The 16,658-nt window shown below is 37.2% G+C and overlaps 1 protein-coding gene across 8 annotated transcripts in view; it reads right to left on the bottom strand.

Annotated features, from left to right (window-relative positions):
- The window catches only part of LOC121385766 (fasciclin-2-like), a 131,576-nt gene extending 119,367 nt beyond the window's left edge, over positions 1 to 12,209 (bottom strand). For all 8 annotated transcript variants that reach the window (XM_041516537.1, XM_041516540.1, XM_041516538.1 and 5 more), the window contains exon 1: positions 12,062 to 12,209. In XM_041516537.1, coding sequence (XP_041372471.1) covers positions 12,062 to 12,137 — 76 coding nt within the window. In that variant the 5' untranslated portion in view covers positions 12,138 to 12,209. The remainder of the gene's footprint in view (positions 1 to 12,061) is intronic.
- Between the last annotated feature and the right edge of the window lie 4,449 nt (positions 12,210 to 16,658).

Genomic DNA, 16,658 nt, shown 5'->3' with positions numbered 1-16,658 from the left:
GGGCTCTAATAGTTAAAAAATATATACATTAGTGTTTAAAAACTAGGGTATGTCCCTTTAAAAACAAGCTTCAATACATCCATAACATTCCCTTATTTCCTTCTATCACATGGAACATTCAGACATTGAGTAATGCTTTTGATAACAGCAAGTCTCTTCAATTCTAGACGCTCAATGGAATTCTATCTTATCATGAAATTCAAATGCAGCAAACCAGTGCACAACTTAGCCTTATCAATAATGCCTTATTCTGTTGCCATGCCAGCGATATAAATAATGCAAACAAGATCTTCTGTCTGTTAATCTTGGAAGAAAAGAAAAATTGCTGCATCGCTGGGCAACATTTTAGGTCGTAAACTATCGTCAATGTGATGTAGACAGCTCAATGTTGGTAGAAAAACAGATAAACAGGTTCTGCTTTGTTGCAGTATCTATAGGGAAGTTAACAAGATAATTGCAGGGACGCGGGTTTTCCCTTCATGCTACATGTACAATTTGATGCTAACCTGCAATGGGAAAGTATGTGATAAGATAACAGGGGACGCTCACTGAGGGTAAACACCAGTTACATAATCATGGGCAATTAGTTAGGAGGCCAACATACAGTCAAAGTGGTACACCAGATACAAACAGGAGAAGGATCAGTTGTGTTAACAGTTTAAAGAAGATAAACAAAGGTTACATAATAGCAATTAGTTACAAAACGGAAACACCTAATAATACCCAAGTATATTTAGAAGAGATTAAAACATTTACTGGACAGAAAGAACGAAGGAAGGAAATGGTTTATTGAACGACATACTCAACACAGTTTATTTACGGTTATATGGCAACAGACATATGGTTAAGAACCACACAAATATTTGAGAGAGGAAACCCGCTGTGGCCACTTTATGGGCTACTCTTTTCCATTAGCAGCAAGGGATCTTTTATATGCACCATCCTATAGACAGGATAGCACATGCCATGGCCTTTGATGTACCAGTTGTGGTGCATGGGCTGGACATTACTGGATAGATACATTTGCACTGTAAGTCTAACAAAAGTAAACAGATTACATGTATGTATTTAGGTGGTCAAATAAGGAATATTGTAAAGTGACTGGGCCCAGTTTTACGACATGATCTTTGCATGGGTTTTTTCCGTGAACATTTTCTTAATTGCAGTGGCTGTTTATTAATCCTATGCATAACCTTTGCATAAATAACCCAAAAATATCAAAACTGAAAGTGCCTAACAAAACATGAAATGGTGAATCTGTAAAATTTGGCAAGTTGACTGGATAGGGCCACCAGACAGATAATTTGTATGAAGACAGCAAATTTGTCAGCAACAATATATGTTTGCCTCAACTGAAGATATTCCAATAAAAAAGTGTTTTTCTATCACAGTAAATTAAATTATTAATATGTATGCATTAATAAAGTTGAAGGTACAATGTATAATGCTTATAATTTCAAATCATTTCAAGTTAATAATAAATTTTGGTGTGAAGCCAGCATTATGCAACTTTAAGACAGCAAAACCATCAGCCTAATGAGGGTACACAGAGGTTACATAAGAGCAATTATTTTGGACACCAGACAGAAAATAGGTCAAGTGACAGGACAGATGAATGTAAATGTAATGATGCATAAGTACTGATATATACTTCAGCAGGGATTGAGACATTACAGAGATGATCAGTTTCTTTGTGGGAGCATGACCTGCCTCGGTGGCATCGTGGTTAGGCCATCAGTCTACAGGCTGGTAGGTACTGGGTTCAGATCCCAGTCGAGGCATGGGATTTTTAATCCAGATACCGACTCCAAACCCTGAGTGAGTGCTCCGCAAGGCTCAATGGGTAGGTGTAAACCACTTGCACCGACCAGTGATCCATAACTGGTTCAACAAAGGCCATGGTTTGTGCTATCCTGCCTGTGGGAAGCGCAAATAAAAGATCTCTTGCTGCTAATCGAAAAGAGTAGCCAATGTAGTGGCGACAGTGGGTTTTCTCTCAATATCTGTGTGGTCCTTAACCATATGTCTGACGCCATATAACCATAAATAAAATGTGTTGAGTGTGTCGTTAAATTAAAAAAAATTGTGGGATCATAGTATTTCATTTCATTTCAAATTATTTTCGTGGTTATATCCAATTAAGGTTCAAGCATACTGTCCTGGACACACATATTAGCTATCTGGGCTCTGTCCAGGACAGTGGGTTAGTTGTTAATGGTTAGTGAGAAAGAATAAGGTGATGTAGTCTTACACCTACCCACTGAGTCGTTAAAACTTTCTCTGGGTGGGAGGCAGTACCAGGCTGCGAACCCAGTACCTACCAGCCTTATGTCTGATGGCTTAACCACGATACCAATGAGGCCGGTGATCATAGTAAAGAGCTTACATAACAGCTATCAGTGGGGATGACAAACGAGGAACAGAAAAATCTACAGAACCAATACAAACAATGGTCATCGGCCAAATGAAAAAAATTAAACAAGGTTACAAAATACACATAGGTAGTAATACCCATTAAAGTGATGGGCATTAGTTTTTAAATGGAAATTGTTTAGATTATCCATTTCTATGCATGTAAAGTGTTTCTGGTCATCCTGGTGTTTCTAATTTACTGCAAAATGCATCTTTCATATTTAAAAAAATGCACATACCCAAGTAACAGTTATGGAAACAAGACCTAGTCTATTTTTAGAGGGTATAGATCTCCACATTTAAACTTCACTGATTCGTTGGTTTATAACTTTATCCAAATCTGTTATGTACAGTTTTGTAGATTAATCAAAATGAGTCCATTTTCAGGGGTGGACAGTAGGGTCTGCATTTTAAGATTTAATTTTTTTTAAGCTAACTTATTGACAAAATTAGTTACTCTTATCATCAAAGTATGATTTTCTTAACCCTAAATCTGAACCTAACCCATTTTCTTTCTGGGGGGAGGTCCCCCATACAAAACACTATTTTACCATGGCCTTGAATTTTTATATTGATGTTATGAATTCATTTACCTTGTTTGACACCCAGTAGACAATGTTTTTTTCGTGCTGGGGTGTCTTTAAACATTCATCGACATTGGTTTATCAGTGATAAGCCAGACGAGCACTCTTACCACTGAGCTACATTCTTAACATGGACGGACACACTGGTGAATCAACCAGTTCTAGATAAACTTAAAGCTTGTTTTGTTTAACGACACCACTAGAGCACATTCATTTATTAATCATCAACTATTGGATGTCAAACATTTGGTAATTTTGACATATAGCCAGTCTTAGAAAGGAAACCCGCTACATTATCTTTTATCTTTTATATGCATCATCCCACAGACAGGATAACATATACCACAACCTTTAATATACCAGTCGTGGGTCACTGGCAGGTACAAAAAATAAAGCAATGGGCCCACCGACAGGGATCGATCACAAACCGACCATGCATCAGGCTATACCACTGAGCTATGTCCTGCGCCCAGTTGTCCTAGATTTGCGTAAACATTGTCAGATCAGCTGCATGCCATTCATGTGTGTGTGTGTGTGTGTGTGTGTGTGTAGATTACACACGAATGTACTACAAAAGAAATCATATCCGGTTGACATTTATTACACATGCAATAATAGGGTTTTCACCAGCCAGGCAAAAAAAAGAAGAAAAAAAGACCGGTTTATAACAATCATCTTTGTCAAGTTTGTGTTTATTTAATCGTGTACAATGAAACTGCAACACAGTTATATACTCTGTATATACAACGGTTGTTATTCCTTCGTTTTTTTAATTATTTATGCGAGGGAGGTATGCTGCAGTATTTTTTATTCTGCACATTGACTGCATGTACATATCATATAATATTCCTTTGTGGTTGACAAGACTTTTCTTTAATACATACCTGCCAATGTTTTGAATAGATCTAATTCAAGTCGGAAGTTCATGTACATTGTACATAAAATACCAGTGTTTCTGCCAGAGAGAAATTTTTGGGTATGGCGCTATGGAATTGAACGCAACCACAGTCAACAGGGTATGGGGGACCTCCTCCAGAAAGAAAATGGGTTAAGTTTTAGATTAGGGTTAAGAAAATCATACAGTAATGATAAGAGTAATTAATTTTGTTTAAAAGTTAACTTAAAACAAATAAAATTTTGGGTATGGCGCCATACCTGTTTTACCCTCTGGCAGAAACCCTGCATACATATATGTACATGTCAAGAAACATTGTTTTCAAAAGCTGGTAATCATGGTAATGAAAACAGTTTATGGGTAAAAATGGTAATATTATATAATAATGGATAAGAAATGGTTTAGACTTTTGGTTCCATAAGTTTGTTGACACTACCAAAAACATACATGTATGTATACATGTAAACTTTCAATTCTTTACTTTTATGAAGTATGCTGTCATTTTAAGACTTTTCAAGTATTGAAATAACTGCTATGATAGCAAATAGCTGTAGTTACTTAAAAATGTACAGATGTGTTAAAGCATTCCTTTCCGTAAACACTGCACCACCAGAACAATCCATGCAATTCAGACTATCTTGAGATGGCACTTTAAAATGCTGTTGCAGGTCTTTTTGAGGCAGCACTGCTCATAATGAAATCATTTGAGGGCGGTCTACCTGTATGTACAAGCTCAGGGCTCAAACTTGAACGATGGCACAGACGGTAATTGCCTTCACTGAGATACAACTTGCTGTGGATCAGGAGCATCACCAATGCCAGCAAAATTAATATATCTGGTATACATTATCAATTATCATTACCTGCCAGTGTTCAATATTTGTATCTGAAATATATCCACATGCAACAAAATAACTTTTCAGTCATATGTATTTGCTGCAACGGTCACCTTTTAAAAACAGTGCTGTAGGTAGGATTAACATTGCAGTTGGATGGCCGTTTCACCCATGGCAATTTAAATTTTTAAAATGCTGTGGGTGACAAATTGTAAAGTTTCAGCCCTCTACATACATGTACCTACATGAAAACTGTCAACGCCCATCTTTGAGCTAGTAACTATGGTTACAGCTTATTACTTATCCGGCCAGACAAGCAAAGCTTCCACATGCTAAACAGGAAGCTAAGGAGTAAATTGCATGCACAACATACCATCTGGCGATCATCAGGAGTTTGGTGTACACAGGTAACGAGGTGAATGCAACACAGGTAATGAGGTAAACGTACACAGGTAATGAGGTGAACTTGCAAAGAACAAATTACAGGTACATATTAAAAGTAGCATTGATTTATGGTAACTACAAGCATCCATCTAGAAATTAATATCTCCATTTAATCAATATTTTTTTATTGTACATGCCAAACACAATGGGGCTAATACAAAATATACTGCAATTCTTTATAGCACATGCACATATATATATATATATATTCATGAGCCTCTGTTCCAAACACCGGAGTACAAATACAACAGGTGATTTTATATATATATACATATATATATACATACACACACACACACACATATATATGCAAGGAATGCTTAACATCAACCCAGTCAGGGGTTTTGCCAAAGGGTCAAATGGGTATGGCACCATACCCAAATATTTTTGCAGATTTTTTTTTTAAAGTTAACTTTTGGACAAAATTAATAGGCCTCTTTCACATTCCATTGCGCATGTGCCCGGTGCGGGGTAACTAGAGGATGAAAACCGTGAGATCTTGCAAAAATTGACCTGTGGCAGGGTTCATACACTTAAAGGAAGTCAAAATTCCAGGGTTTTTAAAACACTTTCCAGGTCAACTTTACCAAAATTCCAGGACCGTACCGAGTTTCCACAGGTCGTTAAACACGCAAGTGCCAACCATCTTTGTGGGTTTACAATAGATTCATTAACTTGACACGCTCCCTGAACTTGCTAAATACCCAGCGGCAAAAAGTGACAAACTTTCTTTTCCAATATGGCGACGCTGTCACTTGGATCTCGTGGCCGCGTGATCCTTGCATCGCCAGATTAAAAACAACAACAAACATTCACACGTCAACTGAGCCAGTATACATCGATTGGCCGGACGATTGGCATTTGATTGTGCCGCAGAAATGAAACAAATAATTTAATTACATGTTAAATAAAGTAAATAAAGCCTCCGTTTTAGGCGTTTATATTTTATTTGAGATCAAATTATCATTTTCAAGGGTTTTCCAGACCGCAAGATGATTTTCAAGGGTATTCAAGCACTGGAATACATTAGTTTATTTTTAAGGGTTTTCCAGGCGCGTATGAACCCTGCTGTGGACAAGTTGGGGGGGGGGGGGGGGGGGGGGGGGCATAGACATTGGGAGGCCATGCAATAGGAATGTAAATATCTCCATGATTAATTATTCTATCAGTAGGGAACCCGAACATTCTGTCGACATCCAACAAGACTTACTGGAGACATTTGTGAATTACTGCTTATCAAGAAATAAAAAATATTTGGTTGTTAAGGCCAGACAAACCATCGATTCAGATTCATATGCAATAAATATCGGATATAGGCTGAAATAATATTAATGTGTGTGCGTGTGTATGTATGCAGATATTTATTGTATTTAACATGATTTAAATATTTATAAAGCATTATACAGATAAATACATTCAGGATTCTTGTCGGGATTTCTTTTCACCAAGATATTTTTTTTTTTAAATTCAGTATTTGGAATAAAATTAAATGATACATATGAAATTTTAGCTATGGTACTATAAAACATTAGAATCAGGCCCATAGGAATGATATCTAGAGTTGGGAAAGGGGATCACAATCTGTAATGGAGGGACACAGTCTAGTTGGTGTGTGTGTGTAGGGGGGGGGGGGGGGCGCAAAAGCCATATTTTAAACCGGGTTTATAAAAGTGGGGCTACAATCCCCCCTCCGACTTCTCGGTTGCTACCGACCTGTGAATGGTCAGAAATGTAACTGTATTGCATATACAGCTATTTAAATTCGAAGCAAGATTATTTAACCTAAGAAACATGTATGTTTTATTTATAACAGATTAGACTAGCTGACAGCTTTGTAATATAGCTACACGCTACTTAGGGATGGCCTCTTTATTATAATCTCATGAGGGTTTAGTATGCGCAGCCATAAGGTACTTCGTTTGAATGTTTGAAGCAAACGTATTAAGTACCATGCCTCGGACGACGGACAGTCAACACAAGTAAACAGCCCAAGTCTGAATTTAAGCCAAAATAATTAAAACGGTGAATGAAAAAGAAGAAATAGGGCCTAATAAATAAATAAATAGTTTTAAAACTTCGTAAATATCAGATATTATTTCAAGTGAAGTGGTATGTATCTGATATAAAAGATAGTGAAAATAAAATAAATAAATAATTTGTGGATAGACATGTAACATTGATTAGTAGTTGTACAACTGTCTTTTTTAATGAAACGATAAGGGGAAAATACGGGGAGCTGTGATAAAGGTCTATGCGAGTTAGGGATTTTGTTGGTTTTTTATGGGAAAGGGGAGGAATATTTTATTAAATTTATTAAAATTTTAAATACTGATACATGTGGAGAATTAAACATCACTGGAAATCCGCGAGAGAATATTTAACTATAATTCTTTAACTATAAAGTAGCGAATGCGCAATGGGAATGTGAAAGAGGCCTATTACTCTTATCATTACTGTATGATTTTCTTAACCCTAACCCTAAACATAACCCATTTTCTTTCTGGGGGAGCCCCCCAATACCCCCCGTTGACTGTGGTTGCATTCAATTCCATAACGCCATACCCAAAAATGTCTTATTATTGCAGTGTTCGAGATTAACGGTATCCCGATATCCCGGGGATAACAGACTTTAATTTTGGATACCAGACCTCAAGAACCCAGTATCTCACCGGGATACCATATAATACTAAATTCTCAGGTGGGATACCAGATTTTTAAATGTTAGTATCCAACTGGGATACTGCCCAAAAAAATTAATATTGAACACTGTATTGTAAAAATAAAACCAATATCTTTTGAAAAAACCAACTACAGATTGCTAGTCGATTGTGCTGTGTTATTACTACATTGAACTACATGCAAGTCTAGTGAATTACATGATTCAAGTACTAGTATGTGAATCCCTCCCTTCCCAAGCAGTGTGCCAATCCAGTGTGTTTCACCACACCTGCCAATCAGACAACTATCTGATAACACTGGCATGTACGCGTGCCGGTATTTAATAATAACCACAGTGCACGGTCAACCACAGCAACTCCTGGTCAAACAGGTGAACGCAACACAGGGATGCAAAAAGTACTAGTCCGCTTGACAAATGAAAAAGTAAATTCTGATACACATCATTATCTTAAAAAGTGACAGACATGTTGAAAAGTATAACGTTCTGCAACTATCAGTCTGATGGACAAAGCCCAGCCTGTATATACATCATGTGGTTTTGATAGAGGCTTGAAACAACTGAATTGGGCAGGAAAGTACAACTACAATAGGACATATTGGCCATTTCCTGCACTGGTAATAGGCTGAGTGAGGCCACACTGCCAGTGTTTGGTCGTAATGGATCACTTCCCTCGTACTCTGTCACAGGCAACATCCACACACTCATCAGCAACAAATGCACGGAAACAGACCACAATTAAACACTTTAACTATTATATTTGAAATAAGCCCAATAAATACTTAGGCTACTAATTTGTACTGGGTAAAATTAATTTTTAAAATGATGAGAGGGAAATGAGAAAAAAAATGCATACATCACAGCCTGTTCATTAGGCCTTAAAAAAATGTGTTTCCTTGAGTTGAAAACAATAGGGTAGGTAGGTAGAAACTTCTTGTTTTCTTCTTTAAATCAAATCAAACCGACATCGGCTGAGGTGTTCCGAATCTAGTTTGCTGATTGCAAAAATTCAGGGATGATGATTAAAAAAAATAATAACAAATTATTTTATCTTTTGGCTTCACAAAATGTCAGGGTTACTACAGAAAATTAGGGTAGGTCAGGAAATTGGAAATACAATTTTTTTTTAGGCCTTCCCTGTGAAAGTAGAAAGCTGTAAGTAGGTGATACTAAATTGTGTTGAAGCTGCAATTGCTGGCTTTTGATATGAAAATGTTTATTGGAAGAGGAGGGCATACTAAAGGTCACATTGTGACATTATTAAATATAATACAAAATTGCAAGGCTGATCATGTGATGCAAGCACCTCAACCGAGTGAACAACTGACAGATATAGCCAGAAGAAGAAACCCTCAATTTGTATAACCCATCATAACCATCTTAGTGATGTTTGAAATTTAATGTACAAACCAAAAAAAGGTTGTGCAAAACTAGATTTGAGTGAGCGAAATGAGCATTGTGTCTGGTAACCCTTACAGGTTACCACAAAATATAGCCTGGTAACCAACTAACGAAATCTGGAAGTAAATTTATCTAGTGGGCGCTGCTTAAACGCGGATTGCCAAAACTGCTTTGCAATTGCACAAGTGTGCACGAACATCGGTGCAATTTCGTAAGAGAAAACGAAACGCAGAAGTAAATTCATCTGGTGGATGCTGCTTAAATGCGGAATGACTATTACTGCTTGCAATTGCACATCGATGCAATTCCTTACCAGAAAATGAAACGCGGAATCCCGGAATGCATTGCCTGGTTTACATTCGAAAACTAAACTACAGTTGTTGAAATTTTTTACATGTGGTAACCTACTGGTAACCTGAATGACCGTTCTTGACTTATTTCAATGCCTGACATGTCGATTCAATTCAGTTCTTACTGTAAGGGTTTTCGCAATCCATTTAAGGTCATACCCATTTCTCACACTTTCCAAAGAACACAACACTATTGAAAGTTTGAACATTTATGAAACTTCAGTTCATGAACCAGACCAATCCACTCAAACATTCATCGCAGAAACACATAAAAGTAAGTACGTAACAGGACACAAATAAAGAAAGCAGGTAAAGGTTCGAAAGAAGTATAAAAACAACCAATCAGCACATTGCATCTTTCATTAATATTAACGGTATGCGGTCAAAATGGCCCCATGATAAAACGACCCTGAAAATGTAAGTCAAAACGGTAAAAGAAAATTGTCAAAGCAGCCAAAGAAAAACGTCAAAATGGCAAAATAACACTGTATGATAGTGTATGCACGTTTACCGTATATAACCATACAGTTACACCAGTAGTTACACTTACTGTTAAGTGTTGTATTAACATGCACATGTAGGAAAACAAGTATGAGACAGGCTAATGTGATGAGAAAATCATATCCGATGGACTGATGACCTCTTAATTGTTTTTCTGAACAATAATATGTGCTCCAAGGTTTAAGCTGGACCCCAAACATTATTAGCAGTTTGGCCAATTAGGACAGAAAGTCTTTAACCAAATTCAAGTTTCAATTAACCTAACAATTTATTAACAAAATAAATCTATATAGATATACCTATATTTTAGTGTTTCAACAGTCAAGGTGTATCAATTACTAAGTTTACTTCTTAGCAACATAGTTACATGTATGTAATCGGAACACCGTGACCAAACCCCTGCAGTTAAGAAAATGCCCACGGCAAAAAAAAACATACTATGTCCGGGGGGGGGGGGGGGGGGGGGGGGGGGGGGGGGGGATTTTTTAATATAGTCCAAGGCAAAACAGTGCTGTAGAGAATTAAAGCTTGCTGACCGATTGATACATTTATTTTGTGAGGTATCAAAATAGTGTGAGCCAGTTAAGCTTTATTTCTGGCAAATTAATGATGAAATAAATTTGGCTAAATTCAATATTGATTCGCATTTGGCAATTGACAGTGTAAACCTTGGGTGCTCACCAAAGTTGTGTTTACAGCTTGACAGCTGGCATTAATGGAAGTTATTAAAGAATAACAAGCCAGACATCCTCACCCTAGGCTAGGCAGATTTTTTAAAGGAACCTGGAAGGGTGCCCAAGACATACTCGAACACTTAAAAAATTATTAGTTTATCATCCCCACACACATGGAAAATTAGCACATCAAACTTTTTTTTTCTTTTTTATTTGTGTAAATCCAATGAGAAAAGAAAAATGTATTTATATATATGAATTATAATTTATTGTTATTAATGCTTTTATTATAAAATGAAACATGCACAACAAAAATACCAGTTCCTATTTAATAATTTTGGAATAACCTGGATAGAGCCATAACAGTGCATAGACCAACTGGACCCAAGCCGTCAAATTTTAGGGGGCCGCAAAATCTTGCCAAAAAAAGAAGATGATACATGCTGCCTGAAATACATTTGCAGCAAATAGTTGAATCTACTCTTTATTTTATGCCAGGTCCATCCTCCCCATCCCCGCCACTTTATCCTAGCTAACCGGTCACAGCCTACAGGGCATTATGATAATGATTATACAATTTTGAAGGGGGTGGGGGGTAGTAGTTGTCTAAGACTGCCAAATTCTTAAATAGGTCTCTGTGCTGTGATAAAATAAAACTGCTGAACACAATAGTTTAATAATGTACACTATAATGATGGCATTAATATTAAATTGAAAAGCATTGTGTTTTGAGTCCAGATCTATAACACTATAGGCCCTAATAAAGAAAATAGCATGTTTACACTACCCCAGAACCGCCCATGTCATTAGCATGTGTTTAGCACTGGTCGATTTATTTTCATTTCATTACAGATCTCTCTCTACAAATGGAATAAAACAAGAATATTAGCATCGCTAGAACAATAGATGAGGGAGAAATACACTGACAGCCTGTAGCAGACGCTAATGCAGAACACAATACACGGATGACTCAGAAAAACATGTCAGGCAGCCAGTTTCGGCCCACGAGCATAATAGATCAACATAATAATTGATACATCAGTGGGGATGTCCCGACAAAAGCCAAGGGGTTGACGTGTTTTGTACCGCTAACACATTTTGTAAAAAATAGCTTTTAAAATCAATAATGGAGCGGTTTTATAAGACGACGAAAATTTAAAACGATGTTTCTACCTGTCGTATTACAAAGATTTTTTTTTTTTTTTTTCTTTTTGAAAATGTCCGCCAGTCTCAAAAGCCCAAACACTGACAGATAACAGAGATGACACAAACGTTAAATGTACTTACAGCTTACTGCAACAATAATCGCCACATAGAGAAGCAGCGCTCGTAAAGGAAGATCCATAATTAAGAGAATTCTCATGCAACACTACGTAGTCAGGTTATAATAAGATATTTTCTCTCTCACGATCGGAGTATCATTTGGCCATCCGTAAAACTCGAACACAGTGCCCGATTAGTCCGCCAAAGAAATAGTTCCTTCTTATTACTAACTGTGTATCGCGGTTTTCATTTGCTGTTTGTGATATTATAAATTCACTTTAGTGTTGTTAATGTTATTAAGTGGTGTTGTGGATTGCCACAAATCTGTTCTCATAATATCCGTTATGTTGTTATTTGTATTTAATATTGTGCGTAGTAATACACCCGGAAGTAGTTCAACGGTTTCATCAACATTGCCGAAGGTTGAGAATTGATCAGTTGTGACTAAACGTAGTTAGAGTTAATCCTGTTAATTAAGACATACACTGTTAATTATTTTGTGAAAGGTGGCATTTTCTGTACTTTTTCAATGACCATAAGTGTACGAGACAGGGTTAGAGCAAATCCTCAGATTTTGGCAAAAACGATTTGAGATATTTGTACAAAATAAACGACTGAAAGTGAAACCTTTTCGCCATGCATTTCCATCATTCTACCCATATTGGGAGCGTGAACGCCTATGTTGACCATGTTTTAACAATGTATGTTTTATGATCATGGCATTTCTAAATATAATATGAATTAGCAATTTTTACAATTGACAAAAAGGAAAAGAAGCCTTAACGAATACCAAATGATACCACCCCAGCCCTCACTACCCCCGAAAAAAAAGAAAAAAGACGACAATGATTATTATGATCAGCTGATGATGATGCTTATGATAAACAATGGTTATAATTGTTGTATCTCAAGGCCGTAGGAAACCGTAATAATAGTTGGCCTGATTTTTAATTGATGATAGTAATACTAATAAATAATTAATACCCCCCCCCCCCCCCCCAATACTTCGTGGCGTCGTTAGGCCTAATCCTGCTTGAACTTTTAATAATACCAATAGAACCACCGAGAATTAAAAAAAAAAAAAAAAATCAGGAGAATTTACATTGTTAGTAGGCGTAACTTAACAAACGAAAAGTGTAAATAAATGTATCAATGACTTGCCTGTTGTGTTTGAATATTTCTTATGGATGTCATTGCAGCTATAGTCCGTCCCAGCATTCTATAAAAAACACACCGTTTTTTAAAAATAATTTCAGTTTGGTTGGACGTCAGAAGAAAAGTAAAAGTATCAGTAAAGTGAAATAAAAATTAAATACTGTTTTTGTGTGCAATTTACACATTAATCTGTTTAAAAATAAATAATTCTAGTAAATTCCATAGTATGAAAAAAAGTCGTTCCCAGTGGGACAAACTGTAGATTGATTCCATGCACTTGTCTTGACACACCCACCGGGGAATCTCGGAGAATGTGCTCAGGACAACAATCACTAGAGCCATGCGTGTATGTTTATATATTGTCACGAGGTATCTAACAATCACTAGAGCCATGCGTGTATGTTTATATTGTCATGCTAGGTATTTAACAGTCACTAGAACCATCCGTGTATGTTTATACTGTCATGGGGTATCTAACAATCACTAGAGTCACAAGTGTATGTTTATATTGTCACGAGGTATCTAACAATCACAAGAGTCATGCGTATTGTCACGAGGTATCTAACAATCACTAGAGTCACGCATGTATATTTATATTGTCACAAGGTATCTAACAATCACTAGAGTCATGCGTATTGTCACGAGGTATCTAACAATCACTAGAGTCACGTGTGTGTATTTATATTGTCACGAGGTATCTAACAATCACTAGAGCCATGTGTGTATGTTTATATATTGTCACGAGGTATCTAACAATCACTAGAGCCATGCGTGTATGTTTATATTGTCACGAGGTATCTAACAATCACTAGAGTCACGCGTATTGTCATGAGGTATCTAACAATCACTAGAGTCACACATGTATATTTATATTGTCACGAGGTATCTAACAATCACTAGAGCCATGCGTGTATGTTTATATATTGTCACGAGGTATCTAACTATCACTAGAGCCATGCGTGTATGTTTATATTGTCACGAGGTATCTAACAATCACTGGAGCCATGCATATTGTCACGAGGTATCTAACAATCACTAGAACCATGCCTGTATGTTTATATTGTCACGCTAGGTATCTAACAATCACTAGAGCCATGCGTGTATATTTATATTGTCACGAGGTATCTAACAATCACTAGAGCCATGCGTGTATGTTTATATTGTCACGAGGTATCTAACAATCACTAGAGTCACGCGTGTATATTTATATATTGTCACGAGGTATCTAACAATCACTAGAGCCATGCGTGTATATTTATATTGTCATGAGGTATCTAACAATCACTAGAGTCACGCGTGTATATTTATATTGTCACGAGGTATCTAACAATCACTAGAGCCATGCGTGTATGTTTATATTGTCACGAGGTATCTAACAATCACCGGAGCCATGCATATTGTCATGAGGTATCTTAACAATCACTAGAGCCACGCGTGTATGTTTATATATTATCATGAGGTATCTAACAATCACTAGAGCCATGCGTGTATGTTTATATATTGTCACGAGGTATTTAACAATCACTAGAACCATGCGTTTATGTTTATATTGTCATGCTAGATATCTAACAATCACTAGAGCCATGTGTGTATGTTTATATTGTCATGAGATATCTAACAATCACTAGAGCCATGCGTGTATGTTTATATTATCACGAGGTATCTAACAATCACTAGAGTCACGTGTGTATGTTTATATTGTCACGCTGGGTATTTAACAATCACTAGAGTCACGCGTGTATGTTTATATTGTCACGAGGTATCTAACAATCACTAGAGCCACGTGTGTATGTTTATATTGTCACGAGGTATCTAACAATCACTAGCGCCATGTGTGTCTGTTTATATATTATCACGAGGTATCTAACAATCACTGGAGTCACGCGTGTATGTTTATATATTGTCACTTGGTATCTAACAATCACTAGAGCCATGCGTGTATGTTTATATATGTCACGCTAGGTATCTAACAATCACTAGAGCCATGCGTGTATGTTTATATTGTCACGAGGTATCTAACAATCACTAGAGCCATGTGTGTATGTTTATATTGTCACGAGGTATCTAACAATCACTAGAGTCACGCGTGTATGTTTATATATTGTCACAAGGTATTTAACTATCACTAGAGTCACGCGTGTATGTTTATATATTGTCACTTGGTATCTAACAATCACTAGAGCCATGCGTGTATGTTTATATTGTCACGAGGTCTCTAACAATCACTGGGGCTATGGTTTACTGGCTACAAGGCTCGCGGTCGTGACTGGAAGTTTAAAACCACTGAAGGACGAACCACCATTTTTACCATGATGTTCCGATCTGGCCACAGACCACAATTATTATTTATAGTACTGTCTATGTTTTTATATAGAGTTCGTAGCTATAGCACTTTTATTAATATCAGTAAGCCCATAGATTTTTGTTTAATGCAAGATTGTCTGACAGGAGTAACATGCCTTAAAAAGGACAACCCCTGTTGTCCAACTCTTTCTCCCAGTTCTTGGATATTGGTTTAAACTAACAAACCTACAAAACCTGGTCTGAGTAAACCCTACACCCATTTTACACAAAAGTGCTGCATTTGCATAGACAGGAATTACCACAAAAAAGTATTCAATGTTAACAAGTTACACGTTTGAAAACCACATGCTCTCCCCTGTCATCTTCAGTCTAATAGTCGCCACTTCAAAGCTGTCTGCATGGAACAATCACAAGCAAACAACATCTATAGGCGGAACTTCAGTGGCAGATTTATTGGTTCCGGCCAAGGACGGACCAGTCGGACCCGCCCCATTGCCCACACTACGGGCCTGGCTCTTCATGTTTATATATATTCGACTGGTACATCAAAGGCTGTGGTATGTGCTATCACGTCTATGGGATAGTGCATATAAAAGGTCCCTTGCTGCTAATCGAAAAGAGTAGCCCATGAAGTGGCGACAGCGGGTTTCCTCTTTCAATATATGTGTGGTCCTTAACCATATGTCCGACGCCATATAACCGTAAATAAAATGTGTTGAGTGCCAGTGGCGTAGCGGGGGGGGGGGGGGGGGAGAGATCATCCCGGGAAATGTTTACCTTTTCGCTTATTAATAACATTAAAAAGGTTCCTGTGTCATATCCCACTACACAGGTGCCCCCCCCCCCCCCCCCCAATACAAAATCCTGCCTACGCCACTGTTGAGTGCGTCGTTAAATAAAATATTTCCTTATTTTATTTTAATTCATGATAGTTGTTACGATTTCTTAGTACTAGCAGAAACACACGTCTCCAAGTGACGTTTTGCCCGATCCCACAAATGGCAATGGTCGACCACAATTAGGTCATATTTCAAAGGTCGTGGTGCATACGCTGTCATGGAACTTTTAAAAGATCTCAGAATTTACCGCCATTAGGAGTAGCTTTTGCTGCTTATGTCACAATATCGGGGTTTTCCTGTCATTCGTGTGTGTACACCGGCCT

Source organism: Gigantopelta aegis, chromosome 12 (genome assembly GCF_016097555.1).
Source record: "Gigantopelta aegis isolate Gae_Host chromosome 12, Gae_host_genome, whole genome shotgun sequence".
Classification (NCBI taxonomy): Eukaryota; Metazoa; Mollusca; class Gastropoda; order Neomphalida; family Peltospiridae; genus Gigantopelta; species Gigantopelta aegis.
This window is presented reverse-complemented; position numbering and strand designations above follow the sequence as displayed.